We start from the raw sequence: 20720 nt of genomic DNA, 5'->3' as shown, positions 1-20720 counted from the left end.
CGAGATATGCATATGTATTTTCATGCATCTTTGTACATACATGAGTGCATGCAAATGTGTGTGTGCTGATGTGCGTGGGTCTATGTGTATGTCAGTGCGCATGTGCAATCCCCCCAGCGGGGACAATCATCACGGCTCGTGCCCACAGTAGGCAGCCTCCCCCTTGGGGGCCGTGACTGAGGCCTGCCTGACGAGATGTTGCCTGACTGACTGTGGAACCTGGGTGCTTGCCTCCTTTCCCAACACACACACACACACACACACGTGAAATAAACATGAACGCAAAAATACAAAAGATGCATGGACACAGAGCGTAATCCACAGACTGTTGCAGAATAAAAGAAGCATGAGCATTTATGTTTACATAAAATTGTAATAACATGCATGGCTGCACAAAAGGTGCATACAAATATAAACCACATATGCAAGTCTGCAACCAAACAGTAAAATGTCTTCTTTTGTGTTCCTGTCCAAGCCATCCAGCAATCTTTTGCCTGGGAAAAGATCTAGCCAGGAACATGTGAAACCCTGCCAGTCCTGCCTCAGTATGAAACTTATTTTTGAAAGAAGGGAAGTGTGTGTGTGTGTGTGTGTGAAGACATTTAGGTGTGTGACTTCTTCTGTGCAGAATGTGTCAGCATGTGCATATCAGGCTCTGTATGCACGCAGGTCACAAGCGCATGTGTGTGTCAGAATGTGTCGGGTCCGTGCGCGCGTCGTGTCGGAGCATGTGTGCAGGTACATCCACTTGCTGTCCGTGTCTGACTGGGCCACAGTGTGTGAGGCCTGACGCTAAGCCGACATGACAGAAGCAAATAATGTCTGCTCCCGTTATCTTCTCTTCCGCCTCGGCCCTGCAGGAACCTTTTAAAGGGCCAAACACTGATTAAATCACACACACACACACACACACGCATGTAAGTACAGATTCACCCACTATGCATAAACATACTGTGTCACACATGCACACATGTGCAAACACACATTCGCAAAATGATGCATCTACACGCAAGGCCCAAAGAGTAACACGCACATATAACGTAACCGTTCTCTCAGTTATTGATGTAAGAACAGACAACTCCTCTGAGGTCGGAATAAGATCTCATTCATAAAAACATACGGACGTTCATACGTTCATACGGATAGCAGCTGTGTCAACTCAAATGCACACACATATGACCTACATCCTACAGCCTTGACCCAACAGACCACCACGCCGCAGCCTCTCCGCTGACTATCCTTATAATGTAGAAGCTGCTTGTATTTCTCATGCGAGGACATTGTCTGCTCACTCGACACAGTATATATACACAAAATATTATTTATGTGCACTGGTATTCTAAGAAATATTCCTAGATTGGGATAGCGGTTTAATATTTGTTGTACTTTTTGTTTTGTTAGACTGACATATGATGCTGTTATCAGGATGACGGCAGACTTCCTCTCATATATATATATATATATATATATATATATATATATATATATATATATATATATATATATATATATTTGGACAGATGTTGTGTTTGGCCCATGCAGCCTCCAGAGAGCGCAACAAAAACATGTCCCAGAGGAACTCACCTCCACGCCTGCTCTCAGCACAAGCTGAAGCTAAGCTCATCTACGCTACACCCACACTGCTCCGACGCTAAACCTACACTTGGCCTAATAAGTCTTAATAACACTTCTTAAACATGAACATCACTGAAAATAAAACTAAAACATATTAATGAACAGTGGAGCTGAGAAATGGCGCATGAAGAGACATGCGCCCCTTTTTATTCTGTTTTATTACAGAATAATCCGTAACATTAAATGCTAATATGGTGAGACTCTATTCTAATTTTGTTTTTAAAAAGTGAAAATGTGCTTCTAAAAGTCAAACTAGCTCATATTTACAACAGAGGATGTGAGAATGTTTTGGGGAAATACAGAGGCTTTACAAGACTGACTTTGTTACAACGTTGTTTTTGTCCAATATATGAATAAATAAAGAATAAAGGAATAAAGCCTCGCTCACTGCACTGAATCACAAATCCTGTAACACGGATCAAAAGAAGCTCTTCCCGATCTTCCCTTTTCGGGGTCCTTCCGGATGTATCAGGCCATGTAGCAGGCTGTCCGTGCCGATGCCTGCATGTATGTCCACCTGTCATCTCACATCTCTGCCTCCGCCTCCGTCAACCAGCTTCCAGCCCAGCAACCAGCCAACCAACCAGTACAAGCCTGTTGCTAGGGCAACGGCTGTCTGGGGGATACTTCTTTTGTTTCTCACACCTCCTTTGCTTCATCCCTCTGTCTATCTCTTTCCTACTCTCACTCTTTCTTTCTACTTTCATTCCCTGGGCTATCTTTTTACCCATCGATATGTCTGTCTGCCTCCGTCTTTGTGTCTCACTCGCTCCCTCGCTCCGTCTCCTTCTCTGTCTCTTACTGTCTTGAGGATGGACGGGTTGCTCTAATGGCATACTAACTTCGAACTACCAATTCATTCAAAACACACACACACAAGTGAGCTTCCCATTGCAAAATATAAAAAAAAACTCCCCTAATGCTGCTGAAACTCATTCGCACCAGCATTACCGTGATATACTGTGCATGTGTGTCTATACGTGTAATAATGATGTAGAAATCATCATCTCGGCCACTTTCACATGAACTCAAGCAGTTACAGTATGGTCAGCGAATTACATGAGGTTCTGCCGACAGTCCGTGCATCACTGTTGCCACTGGCATTTCAGAGACACCGCTAGGTCAGCTCAATGTGATCCACCCTGCGTCTTTACTCAAGGGACTCTGGCCAGTGTGTGTGTGTGTAAGTCTGCGTACATATACAGTATGTGTGCACATGCTCTCATGTGTACATAGCATGTATTAAATGTGCACATATCTTAATAATAGACAAGACTTACAAACATCGCTCGGCAAACATTCTAAAACTAGAAACCAACACGGCTCTTAGTTTCCATTCCGCTGTCACAGCTCGTAGCGCTGAGCCTCGTGGAAGCAGTGTTTCATCTTTCATGCTTCTCTGGGTTGTGTTACTTATTGTATGCTGCCCTCTGCTGGTGAAATAGCAGAATATCACAGAGAGATCTTTTTCTTTTTTTTCCTTCCTTTTCATCTCATCAGACTTGGTGCAAGGCTACAGCATTTCGACAACTTGGACTTGAGACGTTTCAAATAAATAAACAAAAAAGACCAAAAATACAAACAAATTGTGATGGAAATGGATTATTACATTCACAGTTGCTTTACTTCATTTAAGTAAAAATAACTGAGTAAAAATAACCGTACGGGCACACGTGTAGCAAAATTCATTGGACTCAACGCATAGCCTTGGCGAAGGTCTGCGCTCGCCGCATGCTCGTCTAGTTATAGCACACATTATAGGTGGCAAGCAACAGTATATGTGTGTATTATGTGGCTATCCTTGTGTATGTGTGTGTTTTGTCCGTCTTCCTGCCTGTGAATACTTGTGAACCTGGATGTCTGTCATTCTTTCTTCTCCTCTGACGCGATAAGAATGAGGCTAAAGGTGAAGGCGGTGAGGCGGCAGGTTCAAACTACATTCTTTAAATTCTACATATTGTTACCAGAGCTGTAACAGCATTACTAATATTACTTCTATAAACAAAGGCAGGATTTCAATAGCATGCCTATAATGAAATTTCAGTTTATTACTAATTTAAACATATTATCAAAGAATTAAATGCCTGTTGAAAAAGTATCAAATGCTAGCAAGTCACCTGTCAGGATGTTTTCAGCTATGACTTTGACCTGCACCTCCAGTGAGTGCTTAGAGGTGTAAGTGATCTCAGCTGTGACGTGGGCAACCTCGCCAATAAACATGGGGAACAGGAACTCCGTCTTCTCCATCCGAACCAGAACTGCCATGCAGCGGTCCTAGAGAGGAGAAACAGCAAAACCTCAAACTTGCACAAATATACCGTACATACTTTCACAAGTTAAAGAAAACATGCCTGCTTGACTCCACAGAGACGCTAATCAGACAAGTTAAAGGCACCGAGATGTCTATGAAAGATAAATGCAAAAAGAAAAATGTAATCAGTGTCGGAAGATGGGCATGGACACAGGAAACTTAAGCCTAGACATGACAGAAAATACTTCCTTGTTAAAACAGGTTACACAATTGATTATGATGGCTTCTTTCGTCTGTAATTCTTTATCTTCCTGGTTCACACTGGGTGTTTTATGTGAAGTGTAACTTCAAGGAGCAACTGTTCACAAGTTAAGTAGTTATTTGTCCTTTATTGTGAATCTCAAATACTACAAAACCAATGAATCGCAGACACCAGGACAAAATCCTGCTGACCCTTCATATAACATGACATAACCACTTAACATGAAGCATAGAAATTGATTTCCAGATAAAAACACTGGAGATGCTTTTGCATTTGTAAATGGTGTTCAATATATTATAGATTAAAGGAGTTAGCTTGAAAGCTGAAAGTCATTTTTGACTTTAATTTTGACTTTAATGTTTTCGATGATTTCAAGAATACACTGCTATTCTTTATGACAACAGTCCCATGTGTAAATGTTTGTTGTGTCCATAAATGTTGTGTTTGTCTTAATATCTTATCTGAACAGTGAAACGCATCATGACATCAGCAGGATACGATCGCATTGTTGGAGCAGGTGAAACCAGTTAAAGTTCACCAGGTGAAAAGTCAAACCAAGACGATCTGAGTGATGCAACACTGAATAACAGCAACATTAATGCAGCCGTGCAGTTTGGACACAAGAGATTTAAAAGCTGTTACATACTAGTGGTGTCACGGATCACGGATCGATCCGTGATCCGTTCGGATCACCCCTCACGGTTCGGATCACCCCTCACGGTTCGGATCACCCCTCACGGTTCGGATCACCCCTCACGGTTCGGATCACCCCTCACGGTTCGGATCACTCATGAACCGCGGATCAATCAAGTATTTCTTTTTTTTTTTTACAGTGTAATCATCATAGTGTGTAATACAGTTTTACTGTTGCTGTTCCTTTTCAAGTAACAAGTCCCCGAATATCAATGCAGAGTGTCAGTGAACAGATATAAAGCAGTAGTGTGTTCAGTGAACGGAGCAGCTTAGAAGCATTTAACGTTGAAGTCATGGCGAGCGGAGGAACGTCAGAAGCCGCGGCGTCATTTAAGTCGCAAGTTTGGGAACATTTTGTCTTCCCTGTAACGTATAATGACGGATGAGGGTGGTGGACAAAGCGTTACGGTATGTAGGCGTTATTTAAAGAGAGACGCACGACAACGGCAAAACATCGGGCATGTCAGCGACGGGGACACTCCGGTGTAGAAAACAAAGGATTTCTAAATCTGGTTAAAATGCTTGAGCCACGCTATGAAATCCACTCACGCACCACTTCAGTGTGAAGCTGTTCCAGACCTCTATGAGAAGGAAAAGACTGTGGAGACTGCTTTCACCACGGCGGAGTGATTCATAGTCCGGTGCTGTAGACACGCCCCCTCTGTGAGAGTCACACAGACACAGACACCTGGGGCAGGTGCTGTAGACACGCCCCCTCTGCGAGAGTCACACAGACACACACCTGGGGCAGGTGCTGTAGACACGCCCCCTCTGTGAGAGTCACACAGACACAGACACCTGGGGCAGGTGCTGTAGACACGCCCCCTCTGTGAGAGTCACACACACACACACCTGGGGCAGGTGCTGTAGACACGCCCCCTCTGTGAGAGTCACACAGACACAGACACCTGGGGCAGGTGCTGTAGACACGCCCCCTCTGTGAGAGTCACACAGTCACACACCTGGGGCAGGTGCTGACAGAAGTATCAGAGTGAAGCTAGACAGGCCCAATAATATTCCAGTCACCACAGAAAGGTCGACCCTCTCCCCAGACAATGGAGATATTCTCATCTTTTTGAAAATAATGTCACAGTAATGTAACATTATTGTGTATTTGAATGGCATAACCTGACAGGAAGTAAATATAGACCTACGGTGTTGCTGAGCAGTTCAGTTCAGTGTAAACAGTGGAAGCTAGCCCACTGGCTGTTTCTTTCTTTCAATATTGATGAAAGGACGAGGATATCAACATACCTCATGTTGCACTTAAACTTAACAGAATTCTTGAATGTATTATTTTTATTTATGTATTTCATTTTGTTTCAAATTGGACATCTTCAATATTTTTGTTTTCATGTCAGGCTATCGCCCAAAGTTCTTTGCTTTAAGTGTTCTTGAAGTTCTTTCATTCATAAATGGAAAGCAAAGTTATGTTTGTCTCCTCCCCTTTTCTTTGTTGATCCGAAAAATTATCCGAACCGTGACTCCTGAACCGTGATCCGAACCGAACCGTGAGGTTTGTGATCCGTGACACCCCTATTACATACTGTTACTATACAAGGTGAACTATGTGGAATTATGTCATGATTTAGACAGTGAACTACTTTTCAAATGAAATAAACCAACTGTTATTTTACTGCTGGACAGACCGTCTTAATAAATATTTTATGATTTCTAGAACAGTGGTTCTAAGAGATTTTGTATCTCTAACCGTCTTTCAACACAACAATGAATCATCACATGCTGGAGAGAGGAACAACACAAAGAAACAATTCTTTCCTTCAAGGTTCTTTACTTGCCTCATTTTCATTTTTTTCCCATTTCCATATTTATAAATGAAGTGGTTAATGTAAGTAATGATCCCTCCTCTGTTGCTCTCCCAAAGGTTTCCTCCGTTTTTTTCTCCCCCAAATTAAATTAAATTGAATTGAATTAAAGAAATTAACCTGATAACAACTTACGGAGAGAAGTCTTGCAATATAGATTTACCCACGGTGCAGTAAAACACTCTGGGTATGGTCTGACTATAGTTGTTGTCTCTTACCCCGCTCTGTGTGTTGCAGTGTTGCGTGCCGACGATGCATCCGGCTTCCTCGATCATCTTGAGGATAATGCCGCCGTGGACGTTGCCCCCAATGTTGGCGTCGTCCGGCCGCATCATCCTACAGTAAAGAGAAGACAAGTTAGCAGGACTGAGGGTCTGATGGTAGGACTACAACATCTGCTTTTAGCATCTTGTAAGAAGACTTCCTGGCATCTTGTTAGAAAATAAAATACTATTGATCAATAAATGTTAAAATTGACTTTTCATATTATTTTCTTTAAGAATGGGAGGCTTTAATAGATTGTTGATCCATGATTTCAGAGTCACTTCGTGATTCTTTTAACACAGGCCTGAGCCAACAACATGAAATGTGCCTAAACTGAGTCACCGAGTAGTTACAAAGAGCATTTCAATCACCCGACATAAGTAGTTTTTGATATATTCAGTTGAATCAGGCTGATATTTAGACAGGTCGTTTGTTGAAACTAGAGGACTATCGAGGGACATACTGCTGTGATGTGCTTCTACTCATGAATTGAGAGGACTTCTATTGAGCAAAACATAAAAACATATTATTGTTGCAGTATTTGACTCCAGCCTGCATGTCTATCTGATGAATAGATACAGTATCATCATCGCTGACAGTTCAGCATGCTGTCATGTTCTTCAGTGTGTGGGCTAAACTAGTTCAACCGGTTACAATCTAAGCTGCTTACAAACTCCAACCAAACCAGGTATGCACCGTTGCACTGAGATCTGACCAATCAAAGGAATCACATAAAAAGCTTGACAAAGGTGTGTTCCAAAAACGAAGCCAGGACGTCCACATCTTGACAAGATTAGCAATCCACAGGAAGGTGAATGTTTACTTCTGGTAGAGATGACTGAGCATTAGTCCTGTTAAGTATTTGTCTATTGTTACAACAATAACTAACCCTCTGGAGAATACTACTGATGCCATCTTGCAACAATTAATGTTCCTTGTACGGTAGACTTCCTCTAAAAACAGTCAGAGTTGCATGTGAGCGGACTACACTCCTGTGATGAAGACAATTATTGTGAAAGGTAGAGAGACATATGAGGCTGTAGTATTTATTGAAGTTACATTCTAATATTCATAATATATCGCAATCTAATCAACAGTTACAGCCTCAAAACTGACCAGAGTTCAGTCAGCACTTCTGACACAGTTGGAACAACAATTAAAAGGCTCAACAAAGGCAGCATTTAGTGTGAGATAGATTATTTTAAATACTTGTGATGAGTTACATTTTTAAACCAGACATAGTATCCCGTATAGTCCGCATCATTGTGTGTGTGTGTGTGTGTGTGTGTGTGTTAGTCAGAAATAAACTACCTGCTGAGTTGATAATGCTGCTGAGCTCCTGCCTCCACACCTTCCCTGACATCTCTGCTGGCTTGCTGACTTTGACTGGCTTGGCGTTTCTCTACCACGGCTGCCTCTCCATCGGCTGCCTTGCCGCTCCGAGGCCTAAAGCAACGCATCTTTGCACTGCCAGACTCTCACTCCGACTCTCTGGCCCACTTCCCTTTTATACGATCTCTACATTCACTTCCTCAGAGATTCTAGGCACTGACGTGGTTGTGGCGAGTGATGTCAATGCATGTGTTAACATTGACCCCGCCTTAGTGGTCAAACAGGATCTGGACACACCCACTGATGCACAGATAGACAGCGGATGACCAATAAAATCTGCCATTATCACACCTGGGTTTGTGTGACAGGCGGAGTCATAACATGTGAGGCTCAGCTGCTGTGTTTGTGTCTCAGGTTCCTCTTTTTCGGCAGAGATCTTATCCAGACGTGGTTTGTGTGCGAGTAATTGCAGAATTGCGGCAGTGTATGGTTGATTGCGTGCAGCGTAATGTCTCAGGGAGACATCGATTATTGTTTCAATGTATGTTTTAAATCTCCTTTACTTTTTACTACTGAATTTTATTTCTTACACTGTTTCTTTAATTGTTTTTAAATCTCCTTTTCTTTTGCCTTATGTTTTGATGCTTTTAATGGTTTTATGTGAAGCACTTTGAATTACCTTGTTGTTGAAATGTGCTATACCATGGATTCCCAAAGTGGGGTGCGCGCACCCCTGGGGGTGGGCGAGCTGCCTCTAGGGGGTGCGCGAGAGGAAAAGTGTAATGGCGGTCTGATGCTGTAATAATATTAAATATTAAAAAAAAATGTAATTTTAATTTAAAAACTGTCAGGTGGGACATCTGAAGCTATCAGTCGTAAAAGAGGAGAGGGACAGAGAGAGAGAGGAATCTGAGGCGAGGGGAACGGAGAGGTGCGTTGGGGAGAGACCGGGAGAAGAAATCGAGCCAGAGTCAGAGGAAGATGAGACGGAGGAGACTGGGAAAAAAAGAGGAAATATGATGAAAAGTATGTGTGTCTGGGCTTCACTTGGATTGGCAACGCAGATTGCCCAAAGCCACAGTGTGTGGTGTGCAGTGAGGTTCTGGCTAACAGTCTGAAGCTCTTATTTACGTCGCCACCTGAACACCAAGCATGCCAGTGCAAGTCAAAAGCCCCTTACATTGTTTATATCGAAATTGGAGGAGTTACAAAACAGCCAAAAACAACTGGAGTCTCATTCATGTGTTGGGTCTATAAATGACGCACTACGGGCTTCATATCTGGTTACAGAATAGCGAGAAAGGGGCTACCGCACACAATCGCCGAAGACGTGAGCTTGCCAGCTGCCAGAGAGATGGTGGAATGTATGATTGGGGAGAAAGAAGCAAAACAGTTGTGCATGATCCCGGTGTCCAACAACACTGTGTCGCGCCGCATCGATGCTTTGTCCGAAGACATCCTGGCTACATTAGTCGCTGATTAATTGTAAATTAAATGTGATAATCTGCCTCTGAGCCTGTGCGTGTGTGCTCGCATCCGTATTGCTCTTTAAAAGTGACGCCTTGTGTCACTGAAAGTTATTGAAACTTTGTTGCAGTGTTTCAGGGCGTTTTCACACCTTCAGTTCGTTTGCTTTGTTGCAGTTGCTCCTTTGTTCGGTTTGTGTTCACACTGCAACATTTAACAGCGGACTAAATCTTGTAAACAAATGCCACGCGTGAGCAAACTGTTCTCTCATTGGTCCGATTCTTATGCGGCTATGAAGGCTTAAAAGGCTCTGTCTTTTTTTTTTTTTTATTAAGGGGGGGGGGGGTGCGCGAACCCGGTCGGGATGTAGAAGGGGGTGCGCGGCCTAAAAAGTTTGGGAACCGCTGTGCTAGGGCTGGGCGATAAATCGATTTAATCGATTAATTCGAATGTGTGCTTTAAGGCGATGTGTTTTATTGAAAATCGAGAAAATCGCCCCCACTCCTCCCCCCCGTTGGGTTCCCGTAGTTGAGTGCGCGCGCATTGTTTACAAACGAAAACAATGGCGGCCAGCAGTGAAGCTCTCGTTCTTAAGAGAGGGAAGAATGTGTCTTCGGTGGTCTGGAAATGGTTCGGGTTCATGTCATCTGACACCGAACAAACAGCACCACGATGTAAGGTCTGTCTAAAAGCTATTGCTACAAAATCAAGCAGCACAACAAATTTAATGCAGCACCTCAAACAGAGGCATGCCGCCGAGTGGGAGAAGCGTTGCGCCCTGAGCAGGGAGCAGGACCGCGGGAGCACAAGCGATGCCGTCTTCCTGGCAAAAAATATTTAGAAAAAACATGCACTACTGTTTAATACTGTTGGTTATGTTGTGAATGCACTTGATTTTGTTTACATGCACTTATTTACTGTGCAAAATATGTTATGTTGATGTTAGATCAGATGTTGCACTTTTGAAAATGTGAATGTTAAAGGGTCACATACATTTTATTTCATGCTGTGTTTGTATCAGTGTATTCAGTTAGAAAAGCTTAGTGTAAAAAGTTACATTTGCACAGTTGTTTACAATGGAAGGCTACTATTTAATGCCATTTAATGTTATGTTTAATTTAATTTTATATTTAAATGATTCAGGGAAACAAAAGAGTGACCAAATACTTTTTGTATACTACAGGCACCTTTCTACAATGTTCAGGTTTTGTTTGCACTTTATTTTTATCAACCTACGAGGGAAAATCATCACAAAATAAAATAAAAAATTGTTTTCAACGGCTTCTGTCATCTGCAAAAATTTGTGGGGGAAAAAATCGATTTAAATCGTGAATCGGATTTTTTGTAAAAAAATCGGAGATTTTTTTTTTAGGCCATATCGCCCAGCCCTACGCTGTGCTATACAAATAAACTTGCCTTGCCTTTAACAATAGCTCGGAAATCCTGAAGTAGAACAGCAGTACTGGACCAAGATCACAATCAAAAATGCTTTTCAGTGAAGTGCAACAAGACCTGTCCTCACTGTATCTAGTTATAGGTTTTAGAAATGTGCCACTTGAAGACAAACAAACGAGCTAACAGGGGCAAAGACACAGCCACACCTAAAGCCACTGATAACGCTTTTAAAGAACGTGAACGGAAAGAACAAACCGTGCCGCTGGTGAACTGATTGAAAGGTGAAAGTCTCTGCCAGGATTGAAAGTTTACTAGTCTAGAAGTCCCTCTGCCCTTTAATCTTGTTCACATATACGGCCCCTTTCAGAATGGTGATCACTTCTATTACATACAGTGGAACACAATAACCCTTTACAGTGCCGATGTTGAATCTCACAGGAGCACTGTGTTAACAATTCCTAATATTGTATGTAATGTACAACCTACAAATAATCCATCACTGAGGTATGAGGTCTTGTCTGGGTATAGATAAAGCAGCGTATATGTCCATGAATATTACATATCTAGAACATACAGATCCTCTATACAGGTATGCATATTGGTTTTGAAATTGTAACACTACACCCACATTGTGTCTGTATTTCTCACATGTATTCTACAAATGTATTTGAATGGTGTAGCGAGTCCATCTGGACACCATTCAAATAAAGTTTACAAATAAGTGAATGGCATACTACTGCTGCCATGCACAAGTGCATGAATATAATCAAAATCTTCTCACTGCTTGCTGAGGCAAACACAGAACACCGAACGTTTACCTGTGGAGAGTAGAATAGTGGCGAACGCTGCAAAACCGCTTCAGAAAAGAGTATCTTGGCATCATTTCTGTCCCGAGTCCCATCGGCAAGAACACAGCAAAGCAAAAAGAAGTGACTTGGGTGGACGGGGGTTCTGCAACATTTACATGATCAAACTGCCCTGAAGCCAGGCAATCTTACATCACCAGGTAAGACAGGTATTCGTCAAACACTCACGACTGTGTTATACACAAATTTAAAATACACACCGCAATCCCGTGTGTGTTTGCACAGACAGGCACACACCAGTTGACGATTAAAAAAGGTTTAAGTTTAAGGTTTAAGGTTGAATTTCCCAAAAGACATTTGTGTTAACAAGAGCGGCCTGAGGAAAAACGTTTAGCTGATGCTCTCATGCAAAGCAACTTGCAAGCAATAGGAGCATAAGTTTAAACCTAAACTACCACATTAGTAAGGAAGCCACAGTAAGCTAGTGGCAGTGTCACAGCCCCAGCCATATTCCAGTGATCCAATGTGAGCAGAAAAGAGTTACGTAGCAACTACAGTAAACAAGGAAGAGGCCAGGTCACGGTCAAGAACCTTTTAGTCTATAGTTCTAGTAAATCAAAGATAAGGTTCGGACCAAATGTTTCCAACTGTACTGTAAGACGAGTGATGATGAATCAGATGATCCATTCTGTCTATGTATAGTTTAGTGGGCCTGTACGGTTTATCACACCCAATGAAAAATACATATAGAGAGAGGTCGATTTGAGGGACAACATTTAAGTTTGCAGCCCAGGAAGAGCTGATATGACAACAGAAGAAGAAGTCAAAGCACATTTGACTCTGTCAACGTGAGGTTCCTCTTAAAAAGAGAAGACAGGATGGACTTGTTGTTTTTCCTTGAGCGGTAGAGGCATTTTAACACTGAGAGTTGTAGTGAAGAAAGTGTCTCAACAGCAACGACCTGGCCCCAAATGATTTTGACTTGCACACAAATGTCCAGGCAACGTTTTTCAAGAGACGTTAACACTGTTAAAAAGATGGCTACCTATTTTGCGAGGCTGATGTTGTCATGTTTTTTTCTGCATTGTAACTCTTGTTCCATCGACAGTGGGAAAATAGAAGTAAGGCCCACCCTTTAACATTTTGACATCAGACAAGTATAGACTCAGCATTGCTGCGACGAAACATTGTGAATAAGGGGAATTGCCGCAGTCTCTGACAAAAGCATGTTTATCCGAACTAGCTGACTAACTGGTTATATTTGCATACAGGCCGGCATGTAACTGTACAAACTGTCTGAACAGAAGGTAAAGGTTATTGTGGCAAGTGGAGGGATTCTTTTCAAAAGGCATGTTCAAGGAAACATCAAATAAAAAGAGTAACATCTCCTCATAACACTTTGACCATCACACAGTTGCAGTTCATGGCCAGTGAAACAGTTTCTACTCAGGTTCTGTTACAGATCTAGAGGCATCGTCTCCGTGTGCTGGCGTCACACTGCATCATCACACACACACACACAGACACTTAATAAACAAACTGTTATTTCTCACGTTTCAGTCGTTTATGAGCAGGTCAATCACGTAAAGTCAAGAAGGCTTCCCAGCTTCCACTCAGGCCAGAATCAACTCATCAGCCTCATATATCACAACTCTTTATAACACAGTACAGTAATGCAGCTTCTCTCACTGTGAATTACATACTGTCTATTCAGCTTATACACAGTGAATAGCTGCCTTCAGGTTATCACTGACTGATAAGGACATTTTATTCTTGACCAAAATACTTTCAGGATATTTCTAAACAACTGAAACTTTTGACAAACAGGTGGATTTATTGTCATTGTTCATTTTATTTGGGTTGAACAGTCAAATATGTTCAGAAAACTGTGCAAAATATGATAACGGACTCAACAGTAGAATCTAAGTGTCATAGTATCTGCTGAAGACTCTGCTTTCACAACCACCAAACCACTGCATGGAGTGATGGTGTCATAAATTCCTTTAATCTCAGGTTGGAAACGTCCTATTCTCTTGAAAATACAGAGCAGTTGATTGACTGTGTCAACATGTGGCATAGTAGCTACATAAACGAGGCTTTCAATGAATGCAACTGACAAGACAGACTATGACAACACCAAAACTGTCATTGAAGAGTTATTTTCACCTGAATTGACAGGCATTTTTGAAGCAGCTAAGTGCAGACTTGGCTTTTGTACTGTGACAGAGCTCTATGGCTCCGCCTACGGGCGAGTACAAGTGGACTACAACAAACTCTGCATGCTGCTGGGAAATGAAGCCGATTCACTGCAATGGTATTTTAATAGGCAGCAGTCCTTACCGCTGTATTTACGCACAGCTGACAGTTTGTTTTTAGTGTACTTCCTCTGTTTATTATCTTGATAAATAACCAAGGACCAGTCAGGCACGCGATTTCACGCCACACTCCAGACAAACTATTTACAGTGAGCAATTTTGCTCAAGCCTACGCTATATAATCAAACTTTTATTGGACTTTTGGTTAAAACACGGCAACCTTAATATGTCCTTGGTAGTTTTAACGCGTGCCAAACCGATGCTAACCGCTATGTGAGGTCATCACATACGACGTAAATGGTCTGCACCTCTACTCGGAAAACCCACAAGCTAAACAACCTGAAAACACGCCGTTTGAGCTATCATAAACCAGCTAAGATAGGACGTCGTCGACCTCCGGCAGAACACGGTGTACCGAGTAATAGAACCGGAGAATAAGAGGATTATCTGGGTTATCATCCTGTGAGGAGCGACGCCGGTAGCTGCGCTCCTCTCGCTAGTTGTCGGTCGACAGCACGTTATTAGCATTTGAAGGTTGCTCGCACGTGTGTCATTGTGTAGTATCAAACGTCCTACCTGCATAATTGAAGGGGGGATGCTGTCTCGCGTGCCGGTGGTCCCGACATGATGATGACGACGATGGGCTCTGTCGGTGCTTGTTGGTCTCGTGTTGCAGCAGGAGTCCTGTGTGATGTGAAGTGAAATCACTCCCCTATCCGGCTTCTCTGTCTGGTCTTCTTGAGAAATGACTCATCTGTAGGGAAACTACTCAGACTTCACAATGCTCAATTGTTCATTCAAATATGACGTACACCACACCACAGCCACTGTGTGACATTGTGACCGGTGCATTTCAAAGAGCTACGTTGGAAAGACATAATTGTGCAACGGAAATATAAACCACAACCAGATCAATACCTAAAACCGTCGGAGGGTGGCGGCACAGACCGCATAGTCGACGCGGGGGCAGCATTTCACGGCGCCAGCCGTGAGCGCGTTTCACCACAACATCCATCCATCCCGGAGTCACACCGGCTAACGGTTTATATTCAGTTGAACACTGCATGACAGATGTCTCAGCCAGGTCTTTGTTCATTAAACGGAGAGGTGGTTCCATATGTGAAACACTGCGACATGTTTGATGAACCAAGGGCCAGTTCAAAGTCTGGAGACGCTTTAGTTTCCACGATAAAGCCAAAACACAAAAAAGACATTTTCAATAAAATGCACCTCAGCACAGTAGTTTGCGTGTGCGCTTTGCTGTGTGGTGTTCTGCCCCTATTATTCTAACCCAATACAACATTCACTTTGTCCTTGTGTGTGAAGTGCGCCAACTTCAAAACGTTGTAATTCTATTTTCCGATGTATGATCATCATATAACCGTTAATGGCTGTGCGTTAACGATGCATATTTACGCACATGGAACAAAAGACACAACACCATATCTTACCACGACATCGTAGTTTTATTTATGTTTATATAACATATATACAGCATTTGCTGTAAATAGCAAAAATATAACACATCCCGACGGAGATACTTTCAATGACACATCATATGTCTACTATAGTTCATCTGCACAGACTCAAAACACTGAAGTCTATATCGTGCAAATTCATACAAACTGACCCTTTGGGTCTTACAGGGCTGTTTCAATGGCCCTTAATCACTTAGTCCGCGAAGAGGACTAAATATTTACCGGATACATACATGCAGATTTAAAAACATACGACTGCCTAAACTTGTCAACTTAAACCGGACAATAGACTCGTGCGCAAAACGTAAGTATATAATACTCAACCAATACGATTTAACGATGAATTCTGGCTTTTCATCAACGGTAGCGAGGCTGTGAATCACTGTGCGTATTTACAAGTGATGCTATCTCAACATGCTGCTAACGGAACACTTTACAGTCTTTTTACAGGGTTTTGGGAGACCCGGCTCCTTCGATTTAAGAAATCTACCAAGGTCTCCACATGGCGGCGCTGACAGTTTGTGGTGTTGACTGCGCTCGGCTGGGAGCCACTGCGCCGCCGCCGCTGCTGCTGCGGGACTGGCTCTCCATTCTGGAGCTGAAGCTGGATTTGAGACTCAGGAGGCTCTGTTGGATCTGAGGGAGAGTCCTGGAGCTCTGAGCGCAGCAGCTCAGGCAGGCTGGAGTGACGGCGGCGGACATGGATTGCTGGACGAATTGGTTCACCCGCTGACACGCGTCTTGATCCAGACTCGTTTTGGGAAGCATCGTGGAGACGCGCTGGAGGCAGGCTTTGAAGCCGTCCTTGTAACTGGCAGCGGAATCTGAAAGAAAAGCGATATGTTAGTTTCGTTGTTCCAAAACAACAATATAGTCCACTGGACATACATATGTCAACAAAAGTGTTAAACAATATAACCATAACTCACTTTGTGTGTTTACTGGGGGAATGTCGCTGAGGAACCTCACAGTCATCTCCAGGATGTCGGCTTTCTCCAGCTTGGAGTAGCGAGTCTTCTGGAGAAAATAATAAAAAGCAAATGTTAAACACATGCACCTTAAACATCTTGACTTTAATTTATCTGAAAACAGTTATAATAACTTACATCTCTGCCTGTGAGGGGAAGGATGAGGTTTTTCAAATGGCTCAGGCTGTCGTTGATACGGGCGCGCCTTCTTTTTTCCATTAAAGGTTTCATTGTCTGAAAAGAACACATCATATTTAGCATTCATTCATTACATTAAGTTTAAATGATCAGAGATAATGTTTAGAATAATACAGCAAAATGCAGTGGCATTGCTTACCTTTCTGAGCTCAAGAGCTTCTTTTCTTTTGGCCACAGTTAGCCTTGAAGAAAAAGACTGGAGAGCTTCACAGGTCATGTTTGGAGACAGTTTCAGCGTCGTCTTTGTGCCAGAGAAGTCTCTAAAACCGAAGTTGGTGAAGATGTGTCGCTAACGTCCAAGAGCTGCGGTATATATGCAGGTCCGTGGCGTCGGTTAACGTGCGTCACGGGTACGCCCCCAAGCCAACACGAAACGATTTGGACTCGCCGTATTCGATGGAAACAACACAAAACCATCACATTTAATAAGATAGCCATCTGTCTTCTAATCCACGCCTAACAACTAAGTGCGTGTCTGCTTTATGATCCATAGACAAAATTAAGAAAAGCTGCATCAACAAGCTGAAGAAATGTGTGCGTAAAGAAGCTTACATTTTGGACGCACAGAATGCTTATTCCTCAAATATCAATTCTGCAAACTATACAATTTAAATCTTAAAAATAGTATACAATTAGGTTCAATTATTCACAGGTAGTAAATGGAGCAGATTGTTCGTAAAAAAACACATAAATAGTTACTGGTGCGTAATTACGCACTGCTCATTTCTGTCTGGGAAGCAAATAGCATTCATTTAATAATGTGTCATTTCAGTGTGATAAAGCAAATAGCATTCATTTATTTTAAGAGCTAACATAACAGACTTCATTAAATATGTTTTCTCCACAACAACATTTAAGTTTTCAGTTTTAGTTATTAAGATGTGTTTGCATGTTGAATTCCATGTTCCATGTTACTGTATTGTATTGCGTGTATTTGCTCACGTTTGATTACTCATCCTTTACATTACATATCTTTAAAAAAATAAATGTGCACACTTAAAACAACGAGGTGCAACACATACATTACTGGCAAAGGGGTCAGGCTTGCGTGTATGAAAAAGTGTCCAAAGAGGTTTGGACTCGCACTCCAATCTCATACCCAAGCCACGCTACTTTCAAATAACATCTGCTGTTGGATTTTGACAACAATAGTTTTGCATATGACGTTTTTATGCAGTTTCTGCCCTGGGGGAGGCTCTACCTGTAGGGTGTATCCCGCAACGCCTCAGGCAAGGCGGTGGGGGCTGAAAACAAAGGCTGGGTAACGAGGGAGCATGCACTCCAATCACAATAGCCACCGCCAAAAAATAGATGAGCCTGCCGCGAGTTTGAATTTATAGGTGTTATACACATTTAGACTATTACCTTGTGGACTTTGTGTATGTAATAACCAACCATCGTGTCATGTGAGGCATGAATCAAACTTTGAATTACAGCTTTGAGATTTCAGGTTTTTAAAATAAAAACTAGATAGACGTGACAACCCATCAAATACCACTGCACTCAAGGGAACCACGCGCAGCACGCGCCATGGAGACCAGATGGCTGTCTGTTACCGAGCCTTCAACCCCACCCCCAATCTCCAACCATCGACCCCACGACCCATATACTCCACCTGCACTACACCAGCATCCTGAACAGCCAATCTCCCTGTCCCACCGTGGATCTATCCATATATTATCTATGCGCGCACGCACGCACACACACACACACACACACACACACACACACACACACACACACAGTCTGCATTGCATTATCTTTTTCGATATACTTTACACGCACGACACATGATCTCCACGCAGTTTTAGCGTGGGTGCCCCATCTGCATGCTTCTTATGGTTCCATGTTGTTGTCCAACTGAAATAAGTCATTCTCACCCCCTGGATATTTTAGCGTCCAAGCTATCACGAAATGCTTGTTTATCAATATAGTGTGGTGATGACGAAACACGAAGCTCAAAGCTGTTGGTGGAGGTAAAGATGCTGGTCTGTAAGGTTTATTTGTAAGAGTATTACGTTAAATACACACTAAAAGCGCACACTGACAATCTTAAACATCAAGATGCTTTTATTATACATATAAATATATATGTAATACAATAATATATCTACATTTATATGTTATTGTCCTGTTTCAACAAAGCCAAGCGATGCCCCTGAAACTGAAAGGCACACTTGCTGCACGCGCCCCTCACCGCGCTGCTGGGATGGAGGGATGATGGGAATGGTGGGGGTTGGGGGGGAGGTACACTTCTCCGTTTTTGCTCGTACGGTTAGAGTCCTCTTTTGTCTTTTTCAAGCATATTCGGCGTCAGTAACCCATCTGTGCAGGCCGGATAACAGGAAGCCTTTGTCTGAAAATGTTCCGAAACTTCATGCGAATTAAGAGTCACATGCGTGGAATGGGGGAGAAACAGCGAGGCGGACTCCACATGACTTTTGCTTCAGCGTGATGTGAGCGGAGAGGCTTCGGTGTTTGTCCTGAGTCTCAAACAATGGGAACACCATATCCAGCTACAACAACTATAAGCAAACGTCTTATTGTTGATATGTAATGACAGCCATCTTGGTCAGGGTGTCAGGACACATCACTCTGCCCCGCATGTTTCTTGTGGCAGTAAAATAGGTCAAACGTTGTACAATTAGAGCGAAACAAAACGTTAATGTGATCATGTATTTCAGGCGAATAACCTGCAGTGGTCTTCTCTTTATTTCACTGACTGGTTTTAGTCAAAGTTATCACTTGGATTCTGTCTTTGATTATGATAAAGATTGTGTGCCTCTCTGATATTGCAAGCATTTGTTCTCCTCAAATCAGTTGTTTTACTGTTTTTGTGAGGCTTATACTTTGTTCTATGAAAATTTAAATGAAACCAAAATTTAAATTGACCAGAAAACTGAAAAGAAATGAGTTTGAACAAAGGGACATCCATTGAACAAAGCCCCCAATCGATGTCAGAGGAGTTTTTTGTAAACAGACTGATTTGCATGTGTCTGTGCGGTGCAGAGCATCAAGCTTGGTCGTCACTCATCAGCTCTTTTTAAACAAATAAGGTTTTAAATGGAGTAAAATAACATAAACAGCATCTATACGCAAATTACTTTTTATCCATTCAATTGAGAATACGGTTTTCTCACGCACCTTGCTCTTTGCCAGCTGTGGTATCCCACCTGAAAGCCATTACTGATTAGAATCAAACGATATAATGTGATGCCAAAACAGGCACATATCCAAATCTAAAGGGCTTGCCCAACAATTTAGTATCATTGCACTTCTATAAACAAAAGTTAGGAGACATATTAAAGAGACATGTAAATGGAAGTCGAAGCAGCAGTGGCCAAGATATCGTGTCTGAAGCAAACTCCAAAAACCTACAATTTCCATAATGCAACTCAGCTTTCATTCGACCGCCTCTTAAATGCAAGCTTCTTTTAAATCCTATACAGTTTGTAAGGCAGGATGTATATTAAGTCTAAAGACAGCATTAGGAGGATTTATTCAAATGTCAGAAAGCTCCCTAATAAGTCACAGAAGACCGTAGACGGCTGTTGTGGTGATCTTTGCTCTGAGTAGACTGAACTTGATCTGTAAAGTTCGGTTCACTCAGTTTTACTGCAAAATCAACCCCGTCACCAGACAAGAACGTCTATATTGGACAATGCATGCAAAATCCTGGAATAAATGAAACGACAATGTGTCCTTATATCCAGTGTCATTTTCTCTCTACAATACCTGTGTATGGTAACGACAGCATGGTTATAGAGAGATTGTATAGCAGAGAGCTCACACTGACCCATCCCCCACTGACCTCAGCTTGGACAAAACTG

General features: G+C 42.4%; 2 protein-coding genes across 3 annotated transcripts in view; both read right to left on the bottom strand.

The window, feature by feature from the left end:
- acot7 (acyl-CoA thioesterase 7) overlaps positions 1-14928 on the bottom strand; it is a gene marked incomplete at its 5' end in the record, with an annotated part of 53642 nt that extends 38714 nt beyond the window's left edge. Inside the window, 3 exons of one of the 2 annotated variants that reach the window (XM_079273797.1) lie at positions 3753-3909; positions 6886-7003; positions 14823-14928. In XM_079273797.1, coding sequence (XP_079129923.1) covers positions 3753-3909; positions 6886-7003; positions 14823-14872 — 325 coding nt within the window. Of the gene's footprint in view, positions 1-3752; positions 3910-6885; positions 7004-8242; positions 8392-14822 lie in introns of those variants that run through there. The other variant, XM_079273796.1, reaches the window with a different exon arrangement.
- A 1282-nt stretch (positions 14929-16210) lies between these two features.
- LOC306780656 (transcription factor HES-2-like) lies at positions 16211-18288 on the bottom strand (the record flags this gene model as incomplete). Its single annotated transcript, XM_079273091.1, has 6 exons — positions 16211-16548; positions 16654-16741; positions 16831-16926; positions 17030-17150; positions 18092-18147; positions 18256-18288. The coding sequence occupies 6 exons, from the start codon at positions 18286-18288 to the stop codon at positions 16211-16213; spliced, it is 732 nt and encodes a 243-aa protein (XP_079129217.1).
- Between the last annotated feature and the right edge of the window lie 2432 nt (positions 18289-20720).

Source organism: Melanostigma gelatinosum, assembly GCF_949748355.1.
Source record: "Melanostigma gelatinosum genome assembly, chromosome: 8".
Classification (NCBI taxonomy): domain Eukaryota; kingdom Metazoa; phylum Chordata; class Actinopteri; order Perciformes; family Zoarcidae; genus Melanostigma; species Melanostigma gelatinosum.
The sequence above is the reverse complement of the archived record's forward strand: the minus strand, read 5'-3'. Positions and strand labels throughout refer to the sequence as shown.